This window comes from Oryctolagus cuniculus, chromosome 15 (genome assembly GCF_051225735.1).
Source record: "Oryctolagus cuniculus isolate XC-2025 breed Fujian yellow rabbit chromosome 15, ASM5122573v1, whole genome shotgun sequence".
In the NCBI taxonomy this organism is placed as follows: domain Eukaryota; kingdom Metazoa; phylum Chordata; class Mammalia; order Lagomorpha; family Leporidae; genus Oryctolagus; species Oryctolagus cuniculus.
Window position 1 is genome coordinate 73,246,267 of NC_142881.1, and position 23,788 is coordinate 73,270,054.

The following is a 23,788-nucleotide window of genomic DNA, read 5'->3' on the forward strand; positions in this document are numbered from 1 at the left end:
TAATTTTTAAAACATTTTTAAATAGAAATGAAATAGTAATAACAGTTTCATGTGCTGAACATTTACAAAGGTATTCAAAAGGTGTTGTAGAAAAGGGAATTAAAAAATAAGTTCATTTTGTTGAAAAAATTTGAAATCCGTGCTTAGATTTTTCATAATATACATTTTTCCTGAATTTTATAGACCTCATTAACTGCATTAATTTCAAAATTTGAAAAAAAAACAAAATAAATTTATCTTTGAATTCCATTTTTCACAAGCATTTTGAAGTCCTCCCTTACTTGACTCATACTAAATAATGTAAATGTATTGTTTTACTTAGTCCTAACAGATAATGCACATCTGTGATGGGCAGAGTAGGAAAATGGGGCTAAAAGTGTGTAAAGTAACTTCTTTTTAGTTGTATTTATTTTTATTTATTTGAAAGGCAGACTAAGGGTGAGAGAGAAAAATAAGATTAAGAGACAGAGAATGAAAGATCTCTCATCTGTTGAGTCATTCCCTCAATACTGCCAATAGCCAGGGTGAAGTCAGGCCCAGGAACCAGGAACTCCATCCATCAGGTACTTGAGCCTTCACCTGCTGCATCCCAGGGTGCACGTTAGAAGGAAGCTGGATAGAAAGAAGAGGTGGCACTCCAATCCAGGCATTCAGAAGTGGGATGTGGGCATCTCGAGTGATGATATAACTGCCAAAACAGCTGCTGCTTGCAAACTTGCTTCTGTCAAACACCTAATAAATAGCCAGAAGATAATCTGTGTAGCTCAAGGCTTCTCAATTTGTGAGACTTGTTCCCCTCAACCCCTCCTTAGCCCTGCTCTAGTATTTGGCATTGTCTGGAAACACTTTGGTTAGTACAACTAGGGAGAAAAATGCTACAGATTGTAATGGGTAGAGGCCAGGTCTACTGATACACATTCTACAATACACAATAACCTTACAGAACAAAAAATATTATCCACCCCAAAATGTCAAGAGTGATGAGAAATCCAGAGTCCATGCCCAAATTGCAAATGTGACCATTAGGAAATTCTGAACACCTAATTCTGTCACCAAGCTTCCTGCTACAGACATTTACTTCTGCTATAAATAGCATGACAGGTTATCCTGGTGCACTGTCCTCCTTGGAGGGAAAATGTCCAGCTTCCATACTATAACTGGCAAATCTGTTTTTGTTTTATCTGAAAGCCCAGGTTAACTACTTGAAATTATTCGCCAGTTGCAGTGCTTAATAAATGAATTGCCTGGTCTGGCAATTCCTTAAGTTCATTAAACATGCATGGGGCAGAGTTTCACTTACAGTCATTTAATAAGATGTGAAACACTAGCCACATGAAGCAGCAAGATATTCTAGTTGTACTTGACTCAGATGCTGCAGAACTAGAGTGGAGTATCCTGGCAGCATCTTAGAAAAGCTAGCGCTTCATTGCCTGCACTGTGGTGTAATAGACTAAGCCTCTGCCTGCAGCATCTGCATTCCACATGGGTGCCAGTTCTTGTCCTGGCTTCTCCTCTTCTGATCCAACTCTCTGCTGTGGCCTGCAAAAACAGTAGGAAATGGCCCAAGCTTTTGGGCCCTTGCACCCATGTGGGAGAACCGGAAGAAGTTCCTGGCTCCTGGCTTTGGATTAACCCAACTCCAACCACTGAAGCCATTTGGGGAGTGAACCAACCGATGTGAGACCTTCCTGTCTCTCCCTCTCTCGGTCTATAACTCTACCTCTCGAATAAATAAATAAAATCTTTAAAAAAAAAGAATAAAAATGAAAGGTATAGCCCCTCCTATTGTTACAGGAAAACAGCAGTGGAGAAATTATTATTATTATTTCCTTGGTTCTTTTGAATCACGTGGAAGAAGAATTTCCAAGTGGACAAGCAGAGATTTAATAAGATTTATTAGAGTCAAAGACCTCCAGCCAGAGCAGCATGGCAAGGGACTTCCAAGAGAGGAAAAATACCCAGAGGGACTGGTGGTAGTGGGGTTTTTATAGCAGAAGCAAATGTCTGTAATAGGAAACTTGGTGACAGAATTAGGTGTTCACAGTTTCCTAATGGTCAGTTCCCCTGATGAAGCAGACACCTGATTGGATAGAAAGGGAATGAGACACTTGTTGTACCCATTTCTGAAGAGAGTTTCTAGTTAAATTATTTTGCTTTAGAGGACATGTTCTAGTTTGTTGTGATTGTTTTACTCCTTCCTGCTCTTTTGCATGGTGCAAAAAATTTTCAAAAAAAAAAAAAAAGCAGCCTGGGCCAAGTTGTTTTTAATAATTTGCATTTGAATTCCAGATGAAATCTCTTTTGAAAGCATGTCATAACTACTCAGTTTTGCCATCCTCTGGGCTCATAAGTCAGAGCAGCAATGAAGAACTTTTCAACACAGACATAGATGAGCTGGGAGCAACACAGGGAGGCAGGCATTTAAATGCATTTTCAGGTATTCTCCCTCCTGCCTTTATTGCCTCGGGTTGCAGACCAGGTGATTATCAACTCTGTCAACACTGCTGTCCAAAATTGAACCCACTTTCATTTAACCTTCTGACTCCTGCTGCGTGCATGTGGCAGTGCTGGCAACAACAGTGTCATTCATCTCCTGGCAGCATGTTCCTGTTTCATTTGATGGGTCTATTGATTTCAGTGCACCATCAACAAGGTGTTAGGAGCAAGGCAGGTGAGGGAGCAGGAAACAGTAGGCAGCCCCAGCACCGGGGACGGTGGGACTTGCTAGGAGGCCATTGGAATGAGTGCTTCCCCAAGAGACAACAGTGTTAACCAGGGCTGATGGGGATGTTTAAAAGGAAATCACTTAGGCTCATGCTGAGAAGACTAGGAATGGATTGTGACATCTCCTTATTCACCACTTAGGTGACAACTTGCACATTATGCCAAATGAGATCTTAACAAAGCATGTCCACATAAAAACACTCAGGATGTATGTCAAGCATTTGGAATCCACTGCCAAACTTTGTAACATTATAAAGGTGTTGGGAGCTGGAAACAGGCAGCTCATCTGAGCACGTGAACTTCACTGATGTGCCTGCTGGTAATATTGTGCACCCCTCAGTTCCTCCCAAGGGTGGAACTGCATACTTCTTAAAAAGGAATTAATTAATTAATTAATTGGAAAGGCAGATACAGGGAACTGTCATCCACTGATTCACTCCCCAAATGTCCATAACACCTGCATCTGGGCCAGGCTGAAGCTAGGAGCCAGAAACTCTCCCACATGGGTGGCAAAGAGCCAACCACTTGAACCTTCCCCTGCTGCCTCCAAGGGTACTCATCAACAATAAGTTGGAATCCAGGGTATATCCAAGACTCGAACCCGTGGAAGTCCTAAGAACCACCTGTCACTGAAAGGAATTATAGGGGCTGATGTGCATAGCAGGTTAAGCTATGATGCTGGTATCACGTATGAGCACCCAGTTTAACTACCAGCTGCTCCACTTCCTATCTAGCTCTCTGCTAATGTACCTCAGAAAGCAGAGGAAGACAGCTTAAGTACTTTGGCCCCTGCCACCCCTGTGAGAGAACTGGATGAAGCTCCTGGCCTCTAGCTTCTGTCTGGCGCAGCCCCTCCCATTATGGCCATCTGGGGAGTGAACCAGTGGATGGAAGACCTCTCTCTCTGTTTCTCCTTTCCTCTCCTTGTAACTCTGCCTCTCAAATAAATAAATAAATCTTGAAAGGGGGGCGGGGTGTTGGGGCTGGTGCCATGGCCCAGTAGGTTAATCCTCTGCCTGTGGTGCCGGCATCCCATATGGGCACCGGTTCTAGTCCCGGCTGCTCCTCTTCCAATCCGGCTCTCTGCTTTGGCCTGGGAAAGCAGTAGAAGATGGCCCATGTGCTTAGGCCTCTGCAACCACGTGGGATACCAGGAAGAAGCGCCTGGCTCCTGGCTTTGGATCGGCACAACTCCAGCTGTTGAGGCCATTTGGGGACTGAACCAACGGAATGAACACCTTTCTCTCTGTCTGTCCCTTTCACTGTCTGTAACTCTACCTCTCAAATAAATAAATAAAACCTTAAAAAAAAAAAAAGGGCAGGGGGGTCGTAGCAGACTAACCATTTTGTTTGGTGGGGTATGCACCTTGAGAGTCTACAGGTGAGCCACTCAGGAACTGGATTTTGCCTTTAGTCTCTAAATTCTTTTTTTTTTTTTTTTTTTACAGGCAGAGTGGACAGTGAGAAAGAGACAGAGAGAAAGGTCTTCCTTTTGCCGTTGGTTCATCCTCCAATGGCCGCCGCAGCCAGTGTGCTGCGGCCGGCGCACCACGCTGATCCAAAGGCAGGAGCCAGGTACTTATCCTGGTCTCCCATGGGGTGCAGGGCCCAAGCACTTGGGCCATCCTCCACTGCACTCCCTGGCCACAGCAGAGAGCTGGACTGGAAGAGGGGCAACTGGGACAGAATCCGGCGCCCTGACCGGGACTAGAACCCGGTGTGCCGGTGCCACAAGGCAGAGGATTAGCCTAGTGAGCCGCGGCGCCGGCCTAGTCTCTAAATTCTTTGTATGTATGTGTATACATGGGTTTATCTTTTCCTTTTTAAAAATATTTATTTATGGGGCTGGCGCTCTGGAGTAGTTGGTAAAGCCGCTGCCTGTGGTGCTGGCATCCCATATGGGCACTGGTTCGAGACCTGGCTGCTCCACTTCTGATCCAGCTCTCTGCTATGGGAAAGCAGTACAAGATGGCCCAAGTTCTTGGGTCCCTGTACCCATGTGGGAGACCTGGAGGAAGCTCCTGGCTCTTGGCTCCAGCCCTTGCAGCCATTTAGAGAGTGAACCAGTGGATGGAAGACTTCTATCACTCTGCCTTTGCCTTTGCCTCTCTGTAACTCTGCATTTCAAATAAATAAATAAATAAATCTTTAAAAAATATATTTATTTATGTTTTAAGCATACTTAATTTTTTTGATTTACAGAAAATTTGAGACGATACTACAGAGAATTCTCATGTATTCCATACTCAATTTCTCCTATTATGAACATTGTACACTAATATGGTACAGGTATCATTAAAGATAATGAACCAAATTAACTAAAATCCATTACATATTCTAATATCCTGTTTTTATCCAATGGCTTCTTCTCCTCCAATACTATCCTGTCTCCTTAGACTCTGCTTGGCTGAAATCTTGTCAGGTTTCTTTCTTTCTGGTGACATTGGAAGTTTTGAGTAGTACTGGTCAAGTATTTTATATGACGCACATCTATCAGGAGTCAACATTTTTCTGATGATTATATTGGGGTTGTGGGTTTTTCAGAGACATATATCATGTGATATTTTCGTCACACAATATCAAGGGTACACACTATTAATATGATTTGCCTGTTGACACTTACCTTTTTGTACATCTGAGATAGTATTTGTCAAGTTCTACACTGTAAGGTTGACTCTTTTCAAGGGCTGGCATGGTGGTGCAGAGGGTTGAGCTGCCATCTGCAACGCCAGCATCTCATATCAGAGTACCACTTCAAGCTCTGGCTGCTCTGCCTCCAAGCTGGCTCCCTGATAATGCGCCTGGGAAAGCAGCAGAAGAGGCCCCAAGTACTCAGCCTCCTCTCCATCCATGGGGAAGACCTGGATGGAGCTCCTGGTTCCTTGCCTCGGCCTGGCCATTGTGGTCACTTGGGGAGTGAACCAGTGAATTAAAAATCTCTTTCTCTCTCTGTCTTTCCCTCTTTGATCAATCTGCCCTTCAAATAAATAAAATAAATATTTTTTAAAAAGTTAACTCTTTGCTTCCTTCTCTTTCCTTTTGCTTAGAGTAATCTTAAGAAGGAAGTGACAATGGTAGCTCATACTTCAGGAGAGGGAAGTTCCTGATGGTGGAGTATCTACATTAATACTTTATTAATACATTAATAATTTGGAATATTTGGAATAATTTGGAATATCTCTCCCTTATTTTTTTTAAATTTGCCTCCTCATTTATTTATATCAGTATGAACTCGTGGATATAAGCCAAGGAGTCCAATATTACTTTATTCATGGTAAAATATTTTCATCTGTGGCCATTGGCAGGTCTTTCAGTTTATGCATGTCATTTTGTTATAACTCATCAATTCACTGGAGGTTTATCAGGGGGAAGGGAATGTGATGGGAGGTTGTTGACTACTACAAGACTCTCCAGACTTATCTTGTATGTATATTTTTAAAGTCTTATTTAACTGAAAGTAATAATTACAGAGAGAGAGGGAGACAAGAAAGAGAAAAAGAGAGAGAGAGACATCTTCCATCCACTGGTTCATTACTCAAATGGCTGCAACTGCCAGGGCTGGGCCAGGCCCAAGCCAGGAGGCAGGAGCTTCATCTGGGTCTACCACGTGGGTTCAGGTTCCCAAGCACTTGGGCCATCCTCTGCTGCTTTCCCAGACACATGAGCAGGAAGCTGTATCAGAAGTGGAGCAGCTAGAACTTGAACTGGCACCCATATGGGATGCCAGCAATGCAGATGGCAGCTTAACTTGCTATCCCACAGCACCGGTCCTCCTTATCTTGTGTATTTGCTATCACAGTTCATGAGGACTGTGGGTGCTTTTTGTTACAGGATGCTACTGGAAACAAGACCCGAAGCTCTGAGTACTCATTGCTTCTGGGAATGAGTGGGAAGTGGGAAGGCCTTGCTTCCAGGCCACCTTAGCAGACAGATCAAAGATCACACACACACACTAACACATCTGTATGATTTATGAAGCCATCTGTGTCTATATTGGGATAAACATGAGTTCCTGCTGATGTCTTTTCCAACTCTGACCAATGACCACATAGATCATTTGAGCCTTCTTCCTTTGTTTATCCATAAATTCCCACTCTATTAGTGAAAACCCCCCACTCCCTACCTTCTATGTACTTCATTGTCAAGTTCTAACCCATATGTGAGAGTATTGGAATTGTTACAATAGTACCTTCAGGTGTTGTACAGTTTGACAACTAGACAGGTGCTTATGTACAGTACTTCTGCCATTGGACTTAAGACTCCAGTCATTTCCAAAGACGTTTAGGCCAGCACTCCTCTTATCTGTCTCCAGCTGATGCTCTGTCATGAGTTTGTGACACAGTGAGTCCCTTCTAGGAGTTGATGTTTTTTTCTGAGATTCCCCCAGACTTCCTAAATGATACTTATTTGTTAATAGCTATATTTCTTCAACAGATATAGTTCCTTTAAGGTTACCTATTTTCCCTTGTGTGAATTTTGGTAGTTGTGTCTCTCAAGAAATTGATCCATTTCGACTAAGTTATCAAATTTAACGGCATAGAATTACTCAGAGCGTTCTGTTATTACGCTTTTTTACATCCATGGGAGCAGTAGCAATGACCTCCCCTTCCCATCTGTTATTGGTAATTTGATTCTAAACTCTCAGTTTTTTCTGAGTTAGCATGACTAGAGATTTATCAACAGTATTGGTCTTTTCAAAGAATCAGCTTTTCCTTTGATGATTTCTATTATTTTTCAGCTTCTAGTTTCATCTTGATTTTTAAAAATTATTTCTCTCCTGCTTGTTTAAGACTTCCATTGCTAATCATGTACAAGTTCCCCAAGTTGGAAACTAAACAGCCTCATATTATTGACTTTAGAACATCCTTCTTTTTAAATATAAGAATTTAGTAGCAGAAATTTGCCTCTAATAGCCACTATCGTTACCTCCCACAAATTTTGGTAAGTTGTATTTTAATTTTAGTTAAAATATGATTAAATATCTGTTAAGACTTCTTTTTTGACCCTTCTGTTATATTTGTAAGTATGATAAAGAGAACCTACTTTCTATGATTCCTGTTTTTTTTAATTTCAGAAGATGTATTTTATGATCACAAAATGAAATTCATCTTGATTAATGTCCCATGTAATCTTGAGAAGAAAGTGTAATCTACTGTTTAGGAGGATACAGTCTCTAAGCATCCATCAGCTTAACTTGATTGAAAGTACTGTCCAGGTCAAGTTATCTTTCCTGCTATGTCTGCTTAAGGATCTATGAATTGCTGGTGGATAGATGTTGAACTCTTCAGACAGAATCACAGCTTTCTCTGTTTCTCCTATGGTTTTATCAATTTTTGTGTTTTGATGCCTTGTTGTTAGGTACATAAATGTTACTAATTGTTGTATCTTTTTGGAGACCTGACTCCTTTATCATTAGATAAATGATGCTTTCTGATTCTTCTTTGTCTTGTTGATTTCTTTCAAAATCTGCTTTATTGGAAATTAATGTAGTTACTTCAGCTTTCTTTAGGTCAGTATTAGCGTGATACATCTTCTGCCACCCTTTTATTTTCTCCATCTTTATATTTTATGTTTGTTTCTTTACATTACAAATATGAATTGGTTGGCCTTGCCTTCTTTTAATTCATGTTAAAAACTTCTGACTTTTTACTTGAATTTAGACCAATCATATTTATTGATTATCATTTAAGGTCTACTGTAAATGTGAATGTTTTGTATTCTTTGCAGTTATTCTTTACTACTTTTCTTCTCTTTTATTTCTTTCTTCTCTGGTTTTAATAAAGCATTTTATGGGATTCCATTTTCTTACCATATCAATTATACTTCTTTTTAAATTTTTAATAATTGTTCACTTATTTATTTAAAAGACATAACGGGAGAGAGAGAGAGCAAGCACACCAGTCTGGGGCAGCCAAAACAAGGAACCAGGGACTTCATCTCAATCTGCTACATAGTTGGCAGGAGCCCAAGTACATGGGTCATCTGCCAGCGATTTCCCAGGCACATTAGCAGAAAACTGGAAAGGAAGTGGAGCCTCTGGGAGGCAAACTGGAACTCCATTAGGCAAGCAGCAATTTAATCAGCTGTGCCACAATGAAAACCCTATTTATAGTTTTTTAGTAATTGTGCAAGACTGATGTATTTACAACTAATAGAAGTCCACTTTCAAATAGAAATTTACCACCTTGTAATTAGGACAGGCACTTTATAACAGTATTCTCAATCCTTCCCTCCTGTTCTTTATAAAAATTCTATCAATCATTAACTTGTGGCCAGTGCCGCGGCTCACTAGGCTAATCCTCCACCTGCGGCGCCAGCACACCGGGTTCTAGTCCCAGCTGGGGCGCAAGATTCTGTCCCGGTTGCTCCTCTTTCAGTCCAACTCTCTGCTGTGGCCTGGGAAGGCAGTGGAGGATGGCCCAAGTGCTTGGGCCCTGCACCCCATGGGAGACCATGAGAAGCACCTGGCTCCTGGCTTCAGATGAGTGCAGCACCGGCCGCAGCGGCCACTGAGGGGTGAACCAACGGAAAAAGGAAGACCTTTCTCTCTGTCTCTCTCTCACTGTCTAACTCTGCCTGTCAAAAAAGAAGAAGAAGAAGAAGAAGAAGAAGAAGGAGGAGGAGGAAAAAATCTTGTGGCAATCACAAATTGTTACTACTATAACTTTGAACAAATATATTTCTAGGTGATCTACAAATAAGAAAATGAAACATTAATACTTTTTCTTTTTTGCATATTTGAATTTCTGCTCTATAATATTTTCTCTTTCTTTGTAGAATTTCTTTAAAATGAGGTATAGGACAGATCTACTAGTGATGATTTTCCTCAACTTTCATTTTTCTGAGAAAGAATTTGTCCTTCAAGATTTATTTGTAGAACAATCTCACTGGAGATAGATTTCTAGTCTTGTATTATTTTAATTTTTTCTTTTGACACTGTAATCCTCTCCCTTCTTGTTTGCATGGCTTCTTTTTAGAAGTCCACTGAATTTCTTGATCTTTTTCTTCTATAGTAAGGTCTAATGTTCTCTCTGGCTTTTTTTCATGTTGTTTCTCCTTTCTTCTCTTTTTTTCAGTTTGTATGTGATATAACATGTTGATTCATTTGTATTTATCCTGCATTGGGGTTGCGTGGTGTCTGTCATTAACTGAAATTCTTGGTCACTATTCAAACTTTTCTCCCGCTCTATTGTCCCTTTCTAACCCTTATATTGTTCAAATTATGCGTGTGTTATACCTTTTGAAATTATACCATAGTTCTTAAACAGTCTTTCATTGTTTTCCTTTATTTATTTGCTTGTTTGTTTATTTATTGGTCTGTTGATGGATTTGATCTATCAGATGTAATCATAACTTCTGTTACAGTGTTTATTTCTAGCATTTACTTTTTATAAAAAATTATTTTATTTACTTGAGAGGTAGAGTTACAGACAGTGAGAGGGAGAGACAGAGAGAGAGAAGTCTTCCGTCTGCTGGTTCACTCCCCAAACGGCCACAACGGGCAGAGCTGTGCCTATTCGAAGCCAGGAGCCAGGAGCTTTTTCCGGGTCTCCCACATAGGTGCAGGGGCCCAAGGACTTGGGCCATCTTGTACTGCTTTCTCAGGCCATAGCAGAGAGCTGGATCGGAAGTGGAGCAGCTGGGACTAGAACCAGCGTCCATATGGGACAGGCGCTTCAGGCCAGGGTGTTAACCCGCTGCGCCACAGCGCCAGCCCCAGCCACAGTGCCAGCCCCAGCCATAGCGCAGGCCCCGCATTTACTTTTAATCCTTTATTTTCTTTCTTAAAGGTTCCTTCTCTCTGCTCACAGCACCCACCTGTTCTTATGTGCTGTCTACTTTTTACTTTAGAAATCTTAACATATTTTAATGATTATTTTAAATTCCCTTCTGATCATTCTAACATGAGTCTGATGCTTACTTTGTCTCCTCAGATTGTGTCTGTATGCTTTTTAGTATACTGTATAATACTTCAAAGTTAGACATAATATATTGAGTAATAGGAAATGAGGTAAGTAGGTCTTTAGTATTAAGTATCTAATAAATGGGTTTTGTCAAATGTTTACTATAGCTTCCAATGATAGGAGCTTTCAGATTCTCTACTGTTTCTGCTTGGTTGGCTGGTTTTGGATTTTTTGTTTGTTTGGTCTCCTTTGATATCATTTGGTTCCCCTCAAGAGCTCCTTAAATAGAATCTGTGTCTTGCAACTCTTTCCAGTTGCAATCAATGCTGTTATAGTGCTCTGTTAATGTGGTGCTAAGTACTGGTGGGGAAAACTCTATAATACCTATAATATTCTCTTTATATTTCATCTTTTACTGGCTCTATATCCCTGGGTCTTGTCTGTCACAAGTGTTTCTTCACATATTTTCCCCTCTGATGTGAGACATAATGATGACAGTGAGATAAAGCTGTGCTAAAGTCTTCTGCATTGAAAAACAGGCAGCTATTGAGGGTGTTCTTTGTGTATTTCAAAATGCTACTTTCCAGCTCTCTCCGGCAGAGACATGAGATGGTCTGTTGCCCTGTCTGTGCCTCACATAGGAGAACCACTCTGTAGTTCCAGGAGGTAAAAATCCGTGAATGTGCACCTCCCTAAGACGACAGCTCCCAGACAACCCTCTCATTCTAGTTCAGGTTCACATTCCAGCAAGCTGTCAAAATCGCTGCTCAATACCGCCTCCCAATGTGTGGTGCCAGCAGCCTCTGCTGCTGGTGAGCTGATGCTGGCCATGCTTCCGTGTCTTCACTTCTTTCCGGATTTGGGGGTGGGGATTGGCCCTCCAACCTCAATTATCTGAAGGATACAAGAATAGACACAGATGTTCTGCTCAGCATTTTTTTCTTTTTTCTTACTGTAAGGACAAGAATCATGAGTTTCAACCTTACAGCTTGAAAGAATTAAAAGTGGAAGCTATCTCTAAGCTCATTTTGAATCAGAGGTAGGCATTTATTCTTGGGATTAAGATACCCACCTCCTACATGGGTATACCTGAGTTCAGTGCTCAGTCTGGCTCCTGACTCCAGGTTCCTAATAATGTGGCAAGTGGAAAGCAGCAGTGAAGGCTCGAGTAATTGGATTCCTGAGTGACCCAGAATGAGTTCCTGGCTCCTGGTCTCTGCCAGGCCCAGCCCTGGCTGTTGCAGGCTTGTAGAGTGACTGAGCAGATGAGAGCTCCCTCTTGCTCTCTCTGACTTCTGACTATCTCTCAAATAAATAAATTTTAATTAAAAATTCACTGTAGTCAACATGTATGAAATATCAGTTTGAAGGGTTACTGCAACTATTAGATATTTTAACATATTCCCTATACCTCAAGCAGCCATTGATAGGAATGTCAGCAGTTTAAACCTGTTTAAAACAGCAGGTAAAATACATTCATGAACAGAAATATTTTGAGTGAAAGGTCTAAAATAATAAATTTTGCAAATAGTAGGTCTAAATAAACCAAAATGGTGAAAATAACTAGGTTACATAATGGCAATCAAACATTTGAATGATTTAGAAAACATCATTTCTGAACACTAGGAATAAAAACGAAGAGGTTGACCATTCATGAGATTTATCCAGGATTTTGGATAACTCCATCTCTTAAGATTCAAAGCAGAGACTGTGAACTGAACTGGGCCTTCTGCCGTACGTTCGAAAAATAAAATCAAAAACAATGAAATGAACTACTAACTTCCCATGACTCAGCAATTTCTGATAGCCTCTGCAGCTCCTACGACTCACTTTCTCCAGGTTGCCTGGGATGTGCCCAGAGCATCCCATTTACTGTAGCTGGGTCATCTGGAAATCTGAGCTGGTCTCCCAAAAGAATTTATTAGAAGTACAGGGAAGAAAGCAAGTAAACCCTAATTGGCCTTTTATAGAACCTGAAAGTCAGGTAGAAATTCAGGACGCTGGCTACACTTTAGCAAAGCTGCCCATCAATCCATTCTTCCATGAATGGTTTGCAAAACACAACCCTGATCAGTAACACAGGACACAGGGGATATTTCTGTCATATTGGAACCTTGTTTTGGATTTTTTGAAAGCAATCAATTTTTCCAGATTATCACCATATATTCTTTTTATGTTCTGTTAATTTACTCCATTTTGAAAATGTCTGACGGGCTTCTAAGTGACTGTGTTGTAGAATTCAGATCCTAGTTGAAGCAGTGATCGTTACTGCCACTGTGTGGCAATTTATGGAAGTGTTTATAAATAAAACCTTTATTGAGAGCTTTTGATCTTAAAGGTACATGACCGTGACATGTACCCTAGTCTCCATTGTTCAAACAACCTGTATTCATTTCTCCAAGGATAATATCTAATTAATAGTTAATTGTTTGGGCCGGCGCTGAGACATAGCAGATAGAACCGCTGCCTGCAGTGCCAGCATCCCACATGGCCACCAGTTCAAGACCTGGCTGCTCCATGTGGGTGCAGGGGCCCCAAGGACTTGGGCCATCTTCTACTGCTTTCCCAGGCCATAGAAGAGAGCTGGATGGGAAGTGGAGCATATGGGATGCCGGCACTTCGGGCTAGGCCGTTAACCCGCTGTGCCATAGTACCGGCCCCTCCAATGGTTCACTTTCCAAATGCCTGCAGCAGCTGGGTTTGCCCAGCTGAAGCCAGGAGCTGGGTCTCCCACATGGGACAGGTTACTCAAGTGCTCAAGCCATCACCTGCTGCCCCACAGTGTGGGTTAACGGGAAGCTGGAATCAGGAGTGGAGCCACACATGAACGGGGGCACACTGATACGCTGTGAAGGCATGCCAAGCTGTCTCACCCACTACATCAAACACCTGTCCCTATTTTACAATTAAAAAATCTGAGCGGATGCATGAAAGACACGCACATGCACACACACACACTATGTATATCTTAGGACCGGGTTGTGGCATAGAGGGTAAAGCTGCCACCTGAAATACCAGCATCCCGTAAGAGTCCCAGCTGCTCCACTTCCGATCCAGCTCCCTGCTAATGCCTGGGAAAGCAGCAGAGGGTGGCCCAAATGCCTGGGTCCCTGCACCCACATGGGAGACCCGGAAGAATCTGCTGGCTCCTAGCTTCAGTGTGGCCCAGCACTGGCTGTTGCAGCTATTTGGGGAGTGAACCAACAATTGCAGGATCTTTCTGTCTCTCCTTCTCTTTCTGTAACTTTGCCCTTCAAATAAATAAAATAAATCTTTATGTACTTACAAAATATGCATATGTGTGTATATTTGTAAACACAAAGCTAAATATACATCAAGGATCCTTAAAAATAGAGAGGGAGAGAAACAGGGAGAGAAAAAGAGAGTGAGAAAGAACTCCTGTCTGCTAGTTCATTCCCCACATGCTTCAGATGGTTGGGGCTAGGCCAGGGCCAAAGTCAGGAGTTGGGAACACAATCCAGGTCTCCCATGTGGGTAGAGGGGACCCAATTACTTGAGTTATCAGCACTGCCTCCCAGCATCTGCATTGCCAGGCAGCTGGACTTAGGAGCCAAAGTGAGCAGTCAACCCCGGGAACTCTGATATGGAAAGCAGGCGTCTTAGCTGCTGGGCTACCCATCAGCTCCTTGTTTTAATCTTGATGTGGTCAAACTATCAGACTTAATGATTTATAACTTTGTGTCTTGTTGAGAAAACTTCAAACCTAAGGTCATTACTCCAATATTTTTGAATATGTGTATCACATATTGTCGACATTTGACTTCTTAATTAATATCTTTTTTTCATGAAATAATGTATAAGAAATTCATATCACAGGTAACAATTACTCCAGCACCTTTATTCTTGGATGTTATATTTCCCTCTGACTAGAAATGCCACATACATTTCTATAACATGCAATAAAGACTGTCAGTATGATTGTGAATTTTCATGTAGTGCCAGTAGTTTTACTTTGTAATTTTGAAGCTATGTTGTTAAGGTAGAATAAAAGGTATACATGCCAGCGCTGTGGCATATCGGGTAAAGCCACTGCCTGCAGTGCCGGCATCACATATGGGCGCTGGTTCAAGTCCCGGCTGCTCCTCTTCCAATCCAGCTCTCTGTTGTGGCCCTGGAGGGCAGTACAAGATGGCCCAAGTCCTTGGGCCCTGTACCCGTGTGGGAGACCCGGAAGAAGCTCCTGGCACATGGCATCAGATCGGCACAGCTCCAGCCATTGTGGCCGTCTGGGAAGTAAACCAGAGGATGGAAGACCTCTCTCTCTTTCTCTGTCTCTGTCTCTGTCTCTCTCTCTCTCTCTCTTTCTGTCTCTGCCCTCTCTTTAACCCTGCCTTTCAAATAAATAAATAAATAAATCTTTAAAAAAAGGTGTATATATTTATCATTTGGTGGATTGTTCCTTCTGTTAATACAAAACACCCATCTTTGTCTCTCTTAAGACATATTTTGTACAGAATTATATTTTATTTGATATTGCTATTATAAACTATCTTTTTCCCTTATAATTATCAGGTGTACGTTTACTCTATTTGATCCTTTTCTCTATTATTTTCAAATAAGCTCTTTCAGATAGTAGATGACGGATTTTCTAAGTTAACACATGAATGTCTTTTTATTGTTAAATAGAGCCACCCACAGTTATTGTCATCACTTGTGGTTTCACACATCTATCATATTTATTTTCAACTTATCATGCTGTATTGTAACAACCCTCCCTTATTAATTTTGTAGAATAAATGTTTTCTTTATTTTTTTCTGTTTCATGGTTTCTATATTATTTATTTCTTACATTCTAATAATATTTAATTTTTGATACACATGTAAACATTTTTCCATCAATGTCTAAAGTTAATCTGCATTCATATTTTACCCTAACCCCAGAACCATGCCAGGATTTAAAGTCAATCAGTCGATCACTCAATCATACTTTTCTCTTTTTTTATTCTTTCTTCCAGCCTATAAGTTCCAACCATACTGAAATTACTGGGACTTTAGTTTTATGTATTAATTTTATTTAATTAACTGATTTATTTGTTCAAGAGACAGAAAGAGAGAGTAACCATCTTTGGTTTCACTTCCTAAATACCCACAGCATGGAGCCAGGAGCCAGGAACTCAGTTCAGCTCTCCCACACGTTGGGCAGAGACCCAGCTACTTGAGGCAACACCCGCTGCCTCCCAGGTCCTGCCCTGGAAGGAAGCTGGAATCAGGAGCCATGAATCAAACCCAGGCCCTCTAGTATGGGACACACTCATCCTAAGTGGCATCTGAACTGCTGGGCTACAGGCCCGACCCACTAACATTAATTTCAAAGCTACATTTTAATAAAGAGTTTACAATAAAATACATTTACCTGCTCTTTTCTATGTCTTGGTGCGTACATCATCCATGGAATCCATGCATCCATGAGACTCCAAACAGCCACTATCAGTGGATTAGGGATGACACGAAGGACTTACTCACTCGAACAGTTATTCCATTTATTATTTTCCAGAAATGATGCACTAAGGGCCGGAGAACATCCTGAAGTGCCATATTCATTATTGTCACTACCCTTGCTTTTACCTAGTTCAAGGGTGTTCAGTTGGTGTCACCTCACTGACTCTCAAAAATTGTATAAGAAAGATTTTATTATTTCATTGTAGAGATTTTAGCTTTAGAAACACTGATTGACTAATTAACTTGATTTTTAAAATTTCTTCTTCCTCTTCCTTTGTCTGCACGTCTAGTACTGGCTCCTTCGCTTTGGAAGAGACCAATGTCTAGTATGTTTTATGGTTTTCCTGTTACTCAGAATAACACTTAACACTTACAGCTCAAAAGCACACTGCATACTGAAAATATCCAGATTCCAAAATATCTTTTGGTCTGGGTAACAGTCTAACAAATCCATTTGGAAGGAAAATTTTCATCGGAGTTCCTAGAAGAGAAACCTGCTACCCATTGCTGCCTGTCCAAGTGCCAAGTGTAGGGAGGATTCCATTTGACAACTTTCTGGCAACTGAAGGTGCCATTGATATTTTCAAGGATGAGGGGAAATTTTTTTTGGAAGGTGTCATCTCTATAGGCTTCCGTGCCATACGATTCATTGTAGTCAAAGCTGCAACCCCGGCTTAGGAGGTATAAGGAATGAAATGCTCACAGATTCCTCGTTGGACGTGATAATCACCAGGTAACAGGCTGCAAGGGAGAAGCAGTGGAGCATGGTGAGCAGATATTCTGAATCAGTGTCCCCCACAGTGAAGTCCATTCCACTAATATCTATTAAAGTGCTGTTAATAGTAGGCCAACTGCTAACTTTTTTAAACGTACATGGAATAAAGTAACTAAATATGTTTAGCGGTCAGGCACAATGTGTTATAGCTGTCGATTCAAACGAGTAGACAGACTCAGGATTCTGAAGTGATGAACCTTTAAATGGGCCTTCCGTGACTAGCAGTGGAGAGTGGCTGTGTGAGCAATAGGTAGAGAATGATGTCTTTTTCCTTCTCCTGATTGGACGCCCAGGAGGAATTGACATTCCAGTAATGTTGGATGCCTGACTGTTGTGTTGTTGGCACCCCTCTCCTAGTGCGTTTTCCAGTTCAACTCTGTGTATGTGATTTCCTGCAGTATTCAAAGGCAGAAAGGCATCCCGTGACTGCGTTGGAGAAAATGATGGAGTCAAGTTTTGCCGGCCCCCAGTCCTTCCCTGACATCCCTTCTCCTGACAGAGGAAGCCAATCTATCAAACACCACAGGTACAGGTAGCTAATCGTGCTGGTGGTGGTGGGTGACTTCATGCCGTCTGTGTGCTGAACAGCGCAAGCCAGGATGGTTGGTCTTGCTAGTCCTGTAAGTCCTTCCCGGAGGAGATGTGCAAGCAGCTCACAGCAGGTAACCAAACCTGCTGGCTCCCTCAGCAGGTCCTCTAAGAAGCCTGGAGAAACTATTAACAGTCCCCTTGCTTCCACTGAAGACACAGACCAGTGAATAAAACAATTGCTTTCTGGAAAGCTGTGAAACACAGGATTTTTCCCAGTCTGCCTATCACCATCTGCAAAGTTCATGACTAATTCTTCCCTAGGCACTTGCTAGGACATGCTATAGGTCTTTGAACCTAGTCCTCACAAAAGCCCACCTTTCGGGAGAAGGATTCTGGCAGATCTCCTTAGCTCTGTAAGATCTTCCATTATCAACAAAGTGGCCCTCTTTTGCAAGCTGATCGTAGAAACTACCTCTTTGGTAGAGAAATCCAAGCTTAAAGTTATTTGACATATTTCATGTTACTCAGAAGCTGAACGTGTTCTTCAAAATCTTTTAGTCCAGACTTTTGTATTTTATGCGTAAGAAATCTGTAACTCCAAACCAAACAAGGAAGCTTGCGAATAGTCCTGGAACAGGAAATATGTTTATGTCTGTCCCAATATATATATTCAATTTTCGTGAAAGTGGTCCAAAGATTTAAATATCCTTCTCTTAGCGAGTGGTGCTGCAACTGAAAAAAAAATTATGGAAAATTAACAATTTTAAAATGAAAGGTAAAAAATAACAATTGTGCTTAACAACAGAGAGTAAATGCTGTCAACTCTTTGTTTTCATTTCTGTTGGCAACACTTTGCAGTCCACCAACCAAGTCAGCAACACACATTGTAAAAGGAAATCAACCACCTCTCTCCTCTTAATGCGCTTCATGAAAAGGATTTTATTGTTCCTAGACACATTTATTTTGAGATTCGCAATTACTCTTAACACTAAACCTCAGCACTTGATGGTGATTTTTATTCTCATTCTACATGAATAGAGACTGAGATACCAAGGGCTCACTATTCTTTGTAATTGTTTAAATATCCTCCAGTCAAGATTGAAATATGTTTGGATCTTGGATAATGCTTTAGCTATTAACTTCCAGTTTTGGTTGTAGCAATTGTTGCATTTACAGAATATTTCCCTGTGAAAAAAGTACTTCATTTTGTTGGACCTAATAGAAATTATTTTAATTAGAGAAACAAGTCCAAAATTACCAACCTTTCAGGAGATGGATAATTTCTCCAAAACAGTATTTTTCCCTACTGATTATAACACATATCAAAGTAGTATTCCACCCAGTTGAGTAAAATAATTCAATATAATATTACCCTACCATTATATTATGCTGCAAAAAAAAATCACCGCCTCTGATATGTTTGAGCTGTAATACCTTTGCTCTCAGCTCTTGTCTATTTCTATGTTCCCTTCTAAATGTGGCTTCTACTCTGGATTCTAGAAGTCACTGCAGATTAATGAAGAACATCTTTAGGAGACCTTCCTTATTGTCTAGACCCATGACATGGCAATATCTGTTGGCATACATTGTCTCATGATAGATAGGCCATGGTTGATTTATAAAGTGGTTTTAGAACTTTGTAAATTATAGTTTCAAATATTGTAGTTTTTGTTTTGTAAAACAGGCAATAGCCCTAAATGTTTTCATGATTGATAACCCGGTGGCTGATTTATGCATCCTGCCAACTGCTCCATAACTTCCCAAATGCCACTGGGTTAGAAGGGCTGAATCACTGATTGATCCATAGGTACAGAAATGTTTTATAAGATGGGCCAGTACTTCATACTGGTAGACTTATTTGTTGCGACATTCTGTCAGTCTATGAATATTAATTTCTTCTTGTGTGCTGCAAATATGACTCATTTGGAGAACCCCTTGGTGAAACAAAACTCTTAATTCAAAGGCATCATTTCTAATGCTCAGTCCCCCATACATACATCCCCTAAAAACCCACCATTTAAAAAAGAAATCTATTATGACATATTATCCATATTGCTGCTTTTTTTTTTTTGACAATATAACTAACCTTTAGAAAGCACATATGTATGTTTTCTATAGTGAAAGAAGTCCAGGACTTTCAGTGATTGGGATAAAGATAGTCTTCTGTGTTTCTAGTTGTGGCAGAGCAACTAGGATACCTCATGGTGCTGAACACCTACTATGTGCCAGGCTCCATGCTTGACACTTTGTATTTCCATAGTAATCCTATGGAAACTTCAATAACTTAATGGAAAAATAGAATTGGTAGATGTTTACTGTGATGCAAAATGGTTTTGAAAGCTTTCTCGTAAGATGCATTTTTTAAGAACTTTCAAAAGACCCTTCATGCTTAATGAAACATAATGTTAAAGTCTGCCTTTGCCCCCTCCTCTCCTTACCCCCACCCTCTAGTCTCTACATTTTTTTGCCTTGCCCTGTGCACCAGGAGGGCTGTAGGACCCCTTGTCCTCTGGCTTCTGTTAGTTTAATGTGAGGCACAGGCAAGAGATGGAGGGGCAAGAAGTGAATGGGGTCCTCACACTTCTGCTGCTTTCCTCTTTGGCTGCCTCAGCCTTGTCCTCCCTCCCTGACTACAGAGCCTGCCGAATGGCCATCTCATAATGATTTCATTTCTCTCCATTTTAATGACTGCTCCTTCTCCTTTATCTTTCAGCTGGAGGGTTAGAAAGGGTTTCCCATTGTTCCCTGAGTATCTCTTAAAACTTTATGTCTCCTATAGCTTTATTTTTTTCCTCTCAAACACTGAATACCTCTTTATAAATAATTACATCTCCTCAAACGACCCAATGTAAAGTATCATTTGTTTCTCTCCAGAACTCTGGTACAAGAACCTCACATATGCCTGGTAATGAGACTACACCCTGGTGTGGCTGACCCTAGCATCTAAGCCCCTCCCCTGAATCCTCTGTGATTGCCATTGGCTGATGGATGGAAGTGTTAGGGGAAAATGACGGCAGAGAAATTACTACTTCGGTTCTTTGTATCGCATGGAAGAATAATTTCCAAGCAGACAAGCAGAGAGATTTAATGAAATTTATTAGAGTCAAAGACCTCCAGACAGAGAGACATGGAGGGGGAGGGGGTTCCCAAGAGAGGAAGGAATCCAAAGAACCTCCTAGCCCTGGGGTTTTTAAGTACAATTTTGAAGGGGAAAAAAAAAAACCACAAAACTTGACAATCAGATTGGCATTCAGTTGCCAGGCGGGGAGAACACCCATCAAAAGGCCTGATTTACAGTTCCCTATCCTGTCTGGCCTGCTCCTGATAAAACAGAAAACCGTCCAGAGGGGTGGGATAGGTAACTTGTTTTCACAATAAGCAATGAGCTCAGGAAGAGCTCCCCTGCTGTTTTCATGGCAAACTTGGAGATTCCAAGGAAGGAATCTCCTGCCAGGGATAAAGTTTGGGGGAGGAAGCAAATATTTCACACCCCAAATTCTATTGGGACCACCCTGACTACCTATTAACCCATCTGACTCCTCACAGAAGTAGGAGGCAGAGGGAAAGAATGGTGATTAGGGTCTCTTATACCTGTTGGCGTAGTGATCTACCTGGAAGTCCTATGTTGTTAAGAGTGTTGGCACTAAAGGTACAAACAAGGTCATGATAAAGAATGAAGGAATAATGATGTTGCCAGATATGATCTGGGGTCTGCACACATTCAGGAAGTCAAAGTTGGCTCGAGGAATATATTTGATCAGTCATCTTGCATTAGCAGAACAGTGGCTACTAGTACTCAAATGTGAGGCTCTCAAACTCTGACTTCAAGTGATATTTGCAGGGTTTTTTAAGTAAAAATTTTGTTATTTAGTAAAAATTACAGTAGCAATTAAGTAGAATTAGTAATAAGATTGATTGGAGAAAAGTGGTAGAATTCCTATAAGGGAAGGTTAAATTCCTTCGGGAGCTAGCCTCCTTAGAACTTGACAGATACATTTAAATTTTGAGACTGCTTTTTTCGTCTTTCTCTATGTGAGTCCATTGATATTCTTAGAATGAAATGAAAGTGCAGCCAAAAAATTTAGCTTATTTATTACCTACACACTGTGAAGTCGATTTGACTATATGAACTAATATGCCATGACATGTCAACACATGAACACAGTTCTCCTTACCAGGCTGAAGAAGGGTAAATTCACAGAGGTGAAGAAGGGAAGGATATGGAATACGTAGTGAGTCAAATTGGCAATTAATTTTTGGAGATTCTAGTTCTTTTGTTTTATATAATCTACAGAGGTATCCCTTTGTTAAGGTCCATGGTGTATCCCACTCATGCTCTTTGATGGCATCTACAAAGGTTTATTTGGGGATTTGGATGTGCATATGCATCAAATGAAATATATAATCAGCCATTTATTCAAAGCAAACTAAAGAAAAATAATTTTGTTTCTCAAGTTTGATGAAAATCTGGGGCAGTGAGCTGGGAACTTAACACATATGTTGAGGAGAAAATGACAAATAAAGTGAGATTTGTTTAGTCTCTCACTTACAAGTGAAAATGTTTCCATACAGCCCTCTGCTTCCTGTGATTAACTCTTGTGTGTAATAACAAGGCCATTTTTATCTATCAGAGAGAGAGTTCCTATAGCTTAGGTAGAGTGGATGAGAATTAGGGCTTGAGAAATTCTTAAGCTCATCTTTTATCTCTTGCTGGAAGTTATGATTATTTTAATCAAGTTGACCTAACTTGCCATTGTAGAAATACAGAAACTTCCCTTTGTCAGGGTCTCCAAAGGTAAATGGGTTAGGAGACACCTGGTCCCCTCCTAGCACAAATATTACATTCATGGATGGTCTCTGGCCCAGAACTTGGAGAATTGGGGGCTGACAATATGGAGTTTGAGAGTTTGAGAAACCACCTGTGAGATGATTGCTATGATCTCTTTTGTTTGTTGGTTTTTTGGTTTGTTTTCTTTTGGGTTTCGCCACAGAAGGAGTCTCTCCTCATGCTGCAGTCCAGGGCCAAGGAGTGGGATGCTCCACAGGAATGCCTTCAGAAGGACCCCGCCCTCACCCCGCAGGAGACTGGGTGGGATGATGGGACCAGCGTATCAGCAGCTTGAGGAATCAAGGATCCCAGACCAGGATACGATCTCTTGCCAAGGGTAGGTCTTAACAGCCATGGAATTTAGGAAGGATATCATCAATGCTATAGCCTTCCGTTGAGTTATATGTTTCTTGGGGTTCTATTTACTGATTTCTTCACTGGTTGGCTCTTTATGCTTCTTACTATCTCTATTACCCCAAAGATGAACCATCTCAAAGAAGAGATACGATGAAATGAGTTTTAGGGAAAAGAAATATAACACTAGGAAGAAAGCAAGTATAAATATATGTATAAAATGTTATTACATATGTTCTAAAACAATTGAGAATTTGTCTTTTATAAAAATAAGAACAGAGATGTCTTAGGAGGATTAAAGTGTTTTTTCATCTACCAGTAATTTTAGAGAACAATACTTATCTCTGATCATTATTATGAACAATGTCCTAAACAATAACCTATAACTTTTATATAGCATCTGCTTTCATTCAGCGTTCTTGAATGTGGAATTGAGAGCATAATGTCACAATAGAACTTACAGAACTCATGAATGGCCTTTGGAAATCAGAGATGCCACTGCTTACAGTGCAAATAATGTCCCCCCCCTCGGGTAGACAGAGAGCCCCACAGGGCTCAACACATGTTGAATTAGGTGTAGGATAGATCTTGTCCAGCATGCACTTTATTGATATAATGTCATCAACCAAACATCAAAGCCCTTATTGAACTGGCTGAAGTTCAAATCCCATCTTTGTTCCTTTTTTCTTGTATGAACTTGAGAGAATCTTATCATCTGAGCTTAAGTTTTCTCATCTATAAATTGAGTGAAATAACACCAGTCCCCTGAAGACTATTAGGCAGACTTAAAAAAAATGCACGTATAGAAAGCTTGCAGCTGACACATAAGCAGAGAAGTAGGACTGGTACTTATTGCCACAGGAGTTGTCATAACGTTATCATGAATTTCAAGAGCCGTGCATCCAGGCTTTGTTCCAGAAATTTCAATCAGTTCCCTTACCCACACCTGGTTCTTATTGCCTGTAGTTTTAGCTTTCTGAATGAACCAGGCCAGGTTGCTGTGCTGCTTTGGCCTTGGTTATTTTCCCAGATTGTCTCTGTCAAGCTAAAGAACAAAGCAGGTGAGAGATCTCATATAGAACTTTACCTGTCTCTTTTCTTCTGGGCACAGGGTATGCTGAGCAGTGCCCTGACAAAGCTTGGCAACAGATTTCTTTAAGACAAGAAGATAGGACATAAATAGCCTGTAGCCAGCTTGTGTAATTTTGAAAT

The 23,788-nt window shown here is 40.9% G+C and overlaps 1 protein-coding gene across 8 annotated transcripts in view; it reads left to right on the forward strand.

The window, feature by feature from the left end:
• The window catches only part of NRG3 (neuregulin 3), a 1,154,964-nt gene that overhangs the window by 1,121,557 nt on the left and 9,619 nt on the right, over positions 1 to 23,788 (forward strand). For 5 of the 8 annotated variants that reach the window (XM_051832994.2, XM_051832997.2, XM_051832999.2 and 2 more), the window contains 2 exons: positions 17,262 to 17,389; positions 22,386 to 22,559. In XM_051832994.2, the coding sequence (XP_051688954.2) occupies positions 17,262 to 17,389; positions 22,386 to 22,559 (302 nt within the window). The remainder of the gene's footprint in view (positions 1 to 17,261; positions 17,390 to 22,385; positions 22,560 to 23,788) is intronic. The other 3 variants (XM_051832996.2, XM_051833001.2, XM_051833002.2) reach the window with 1 other exon arrangement.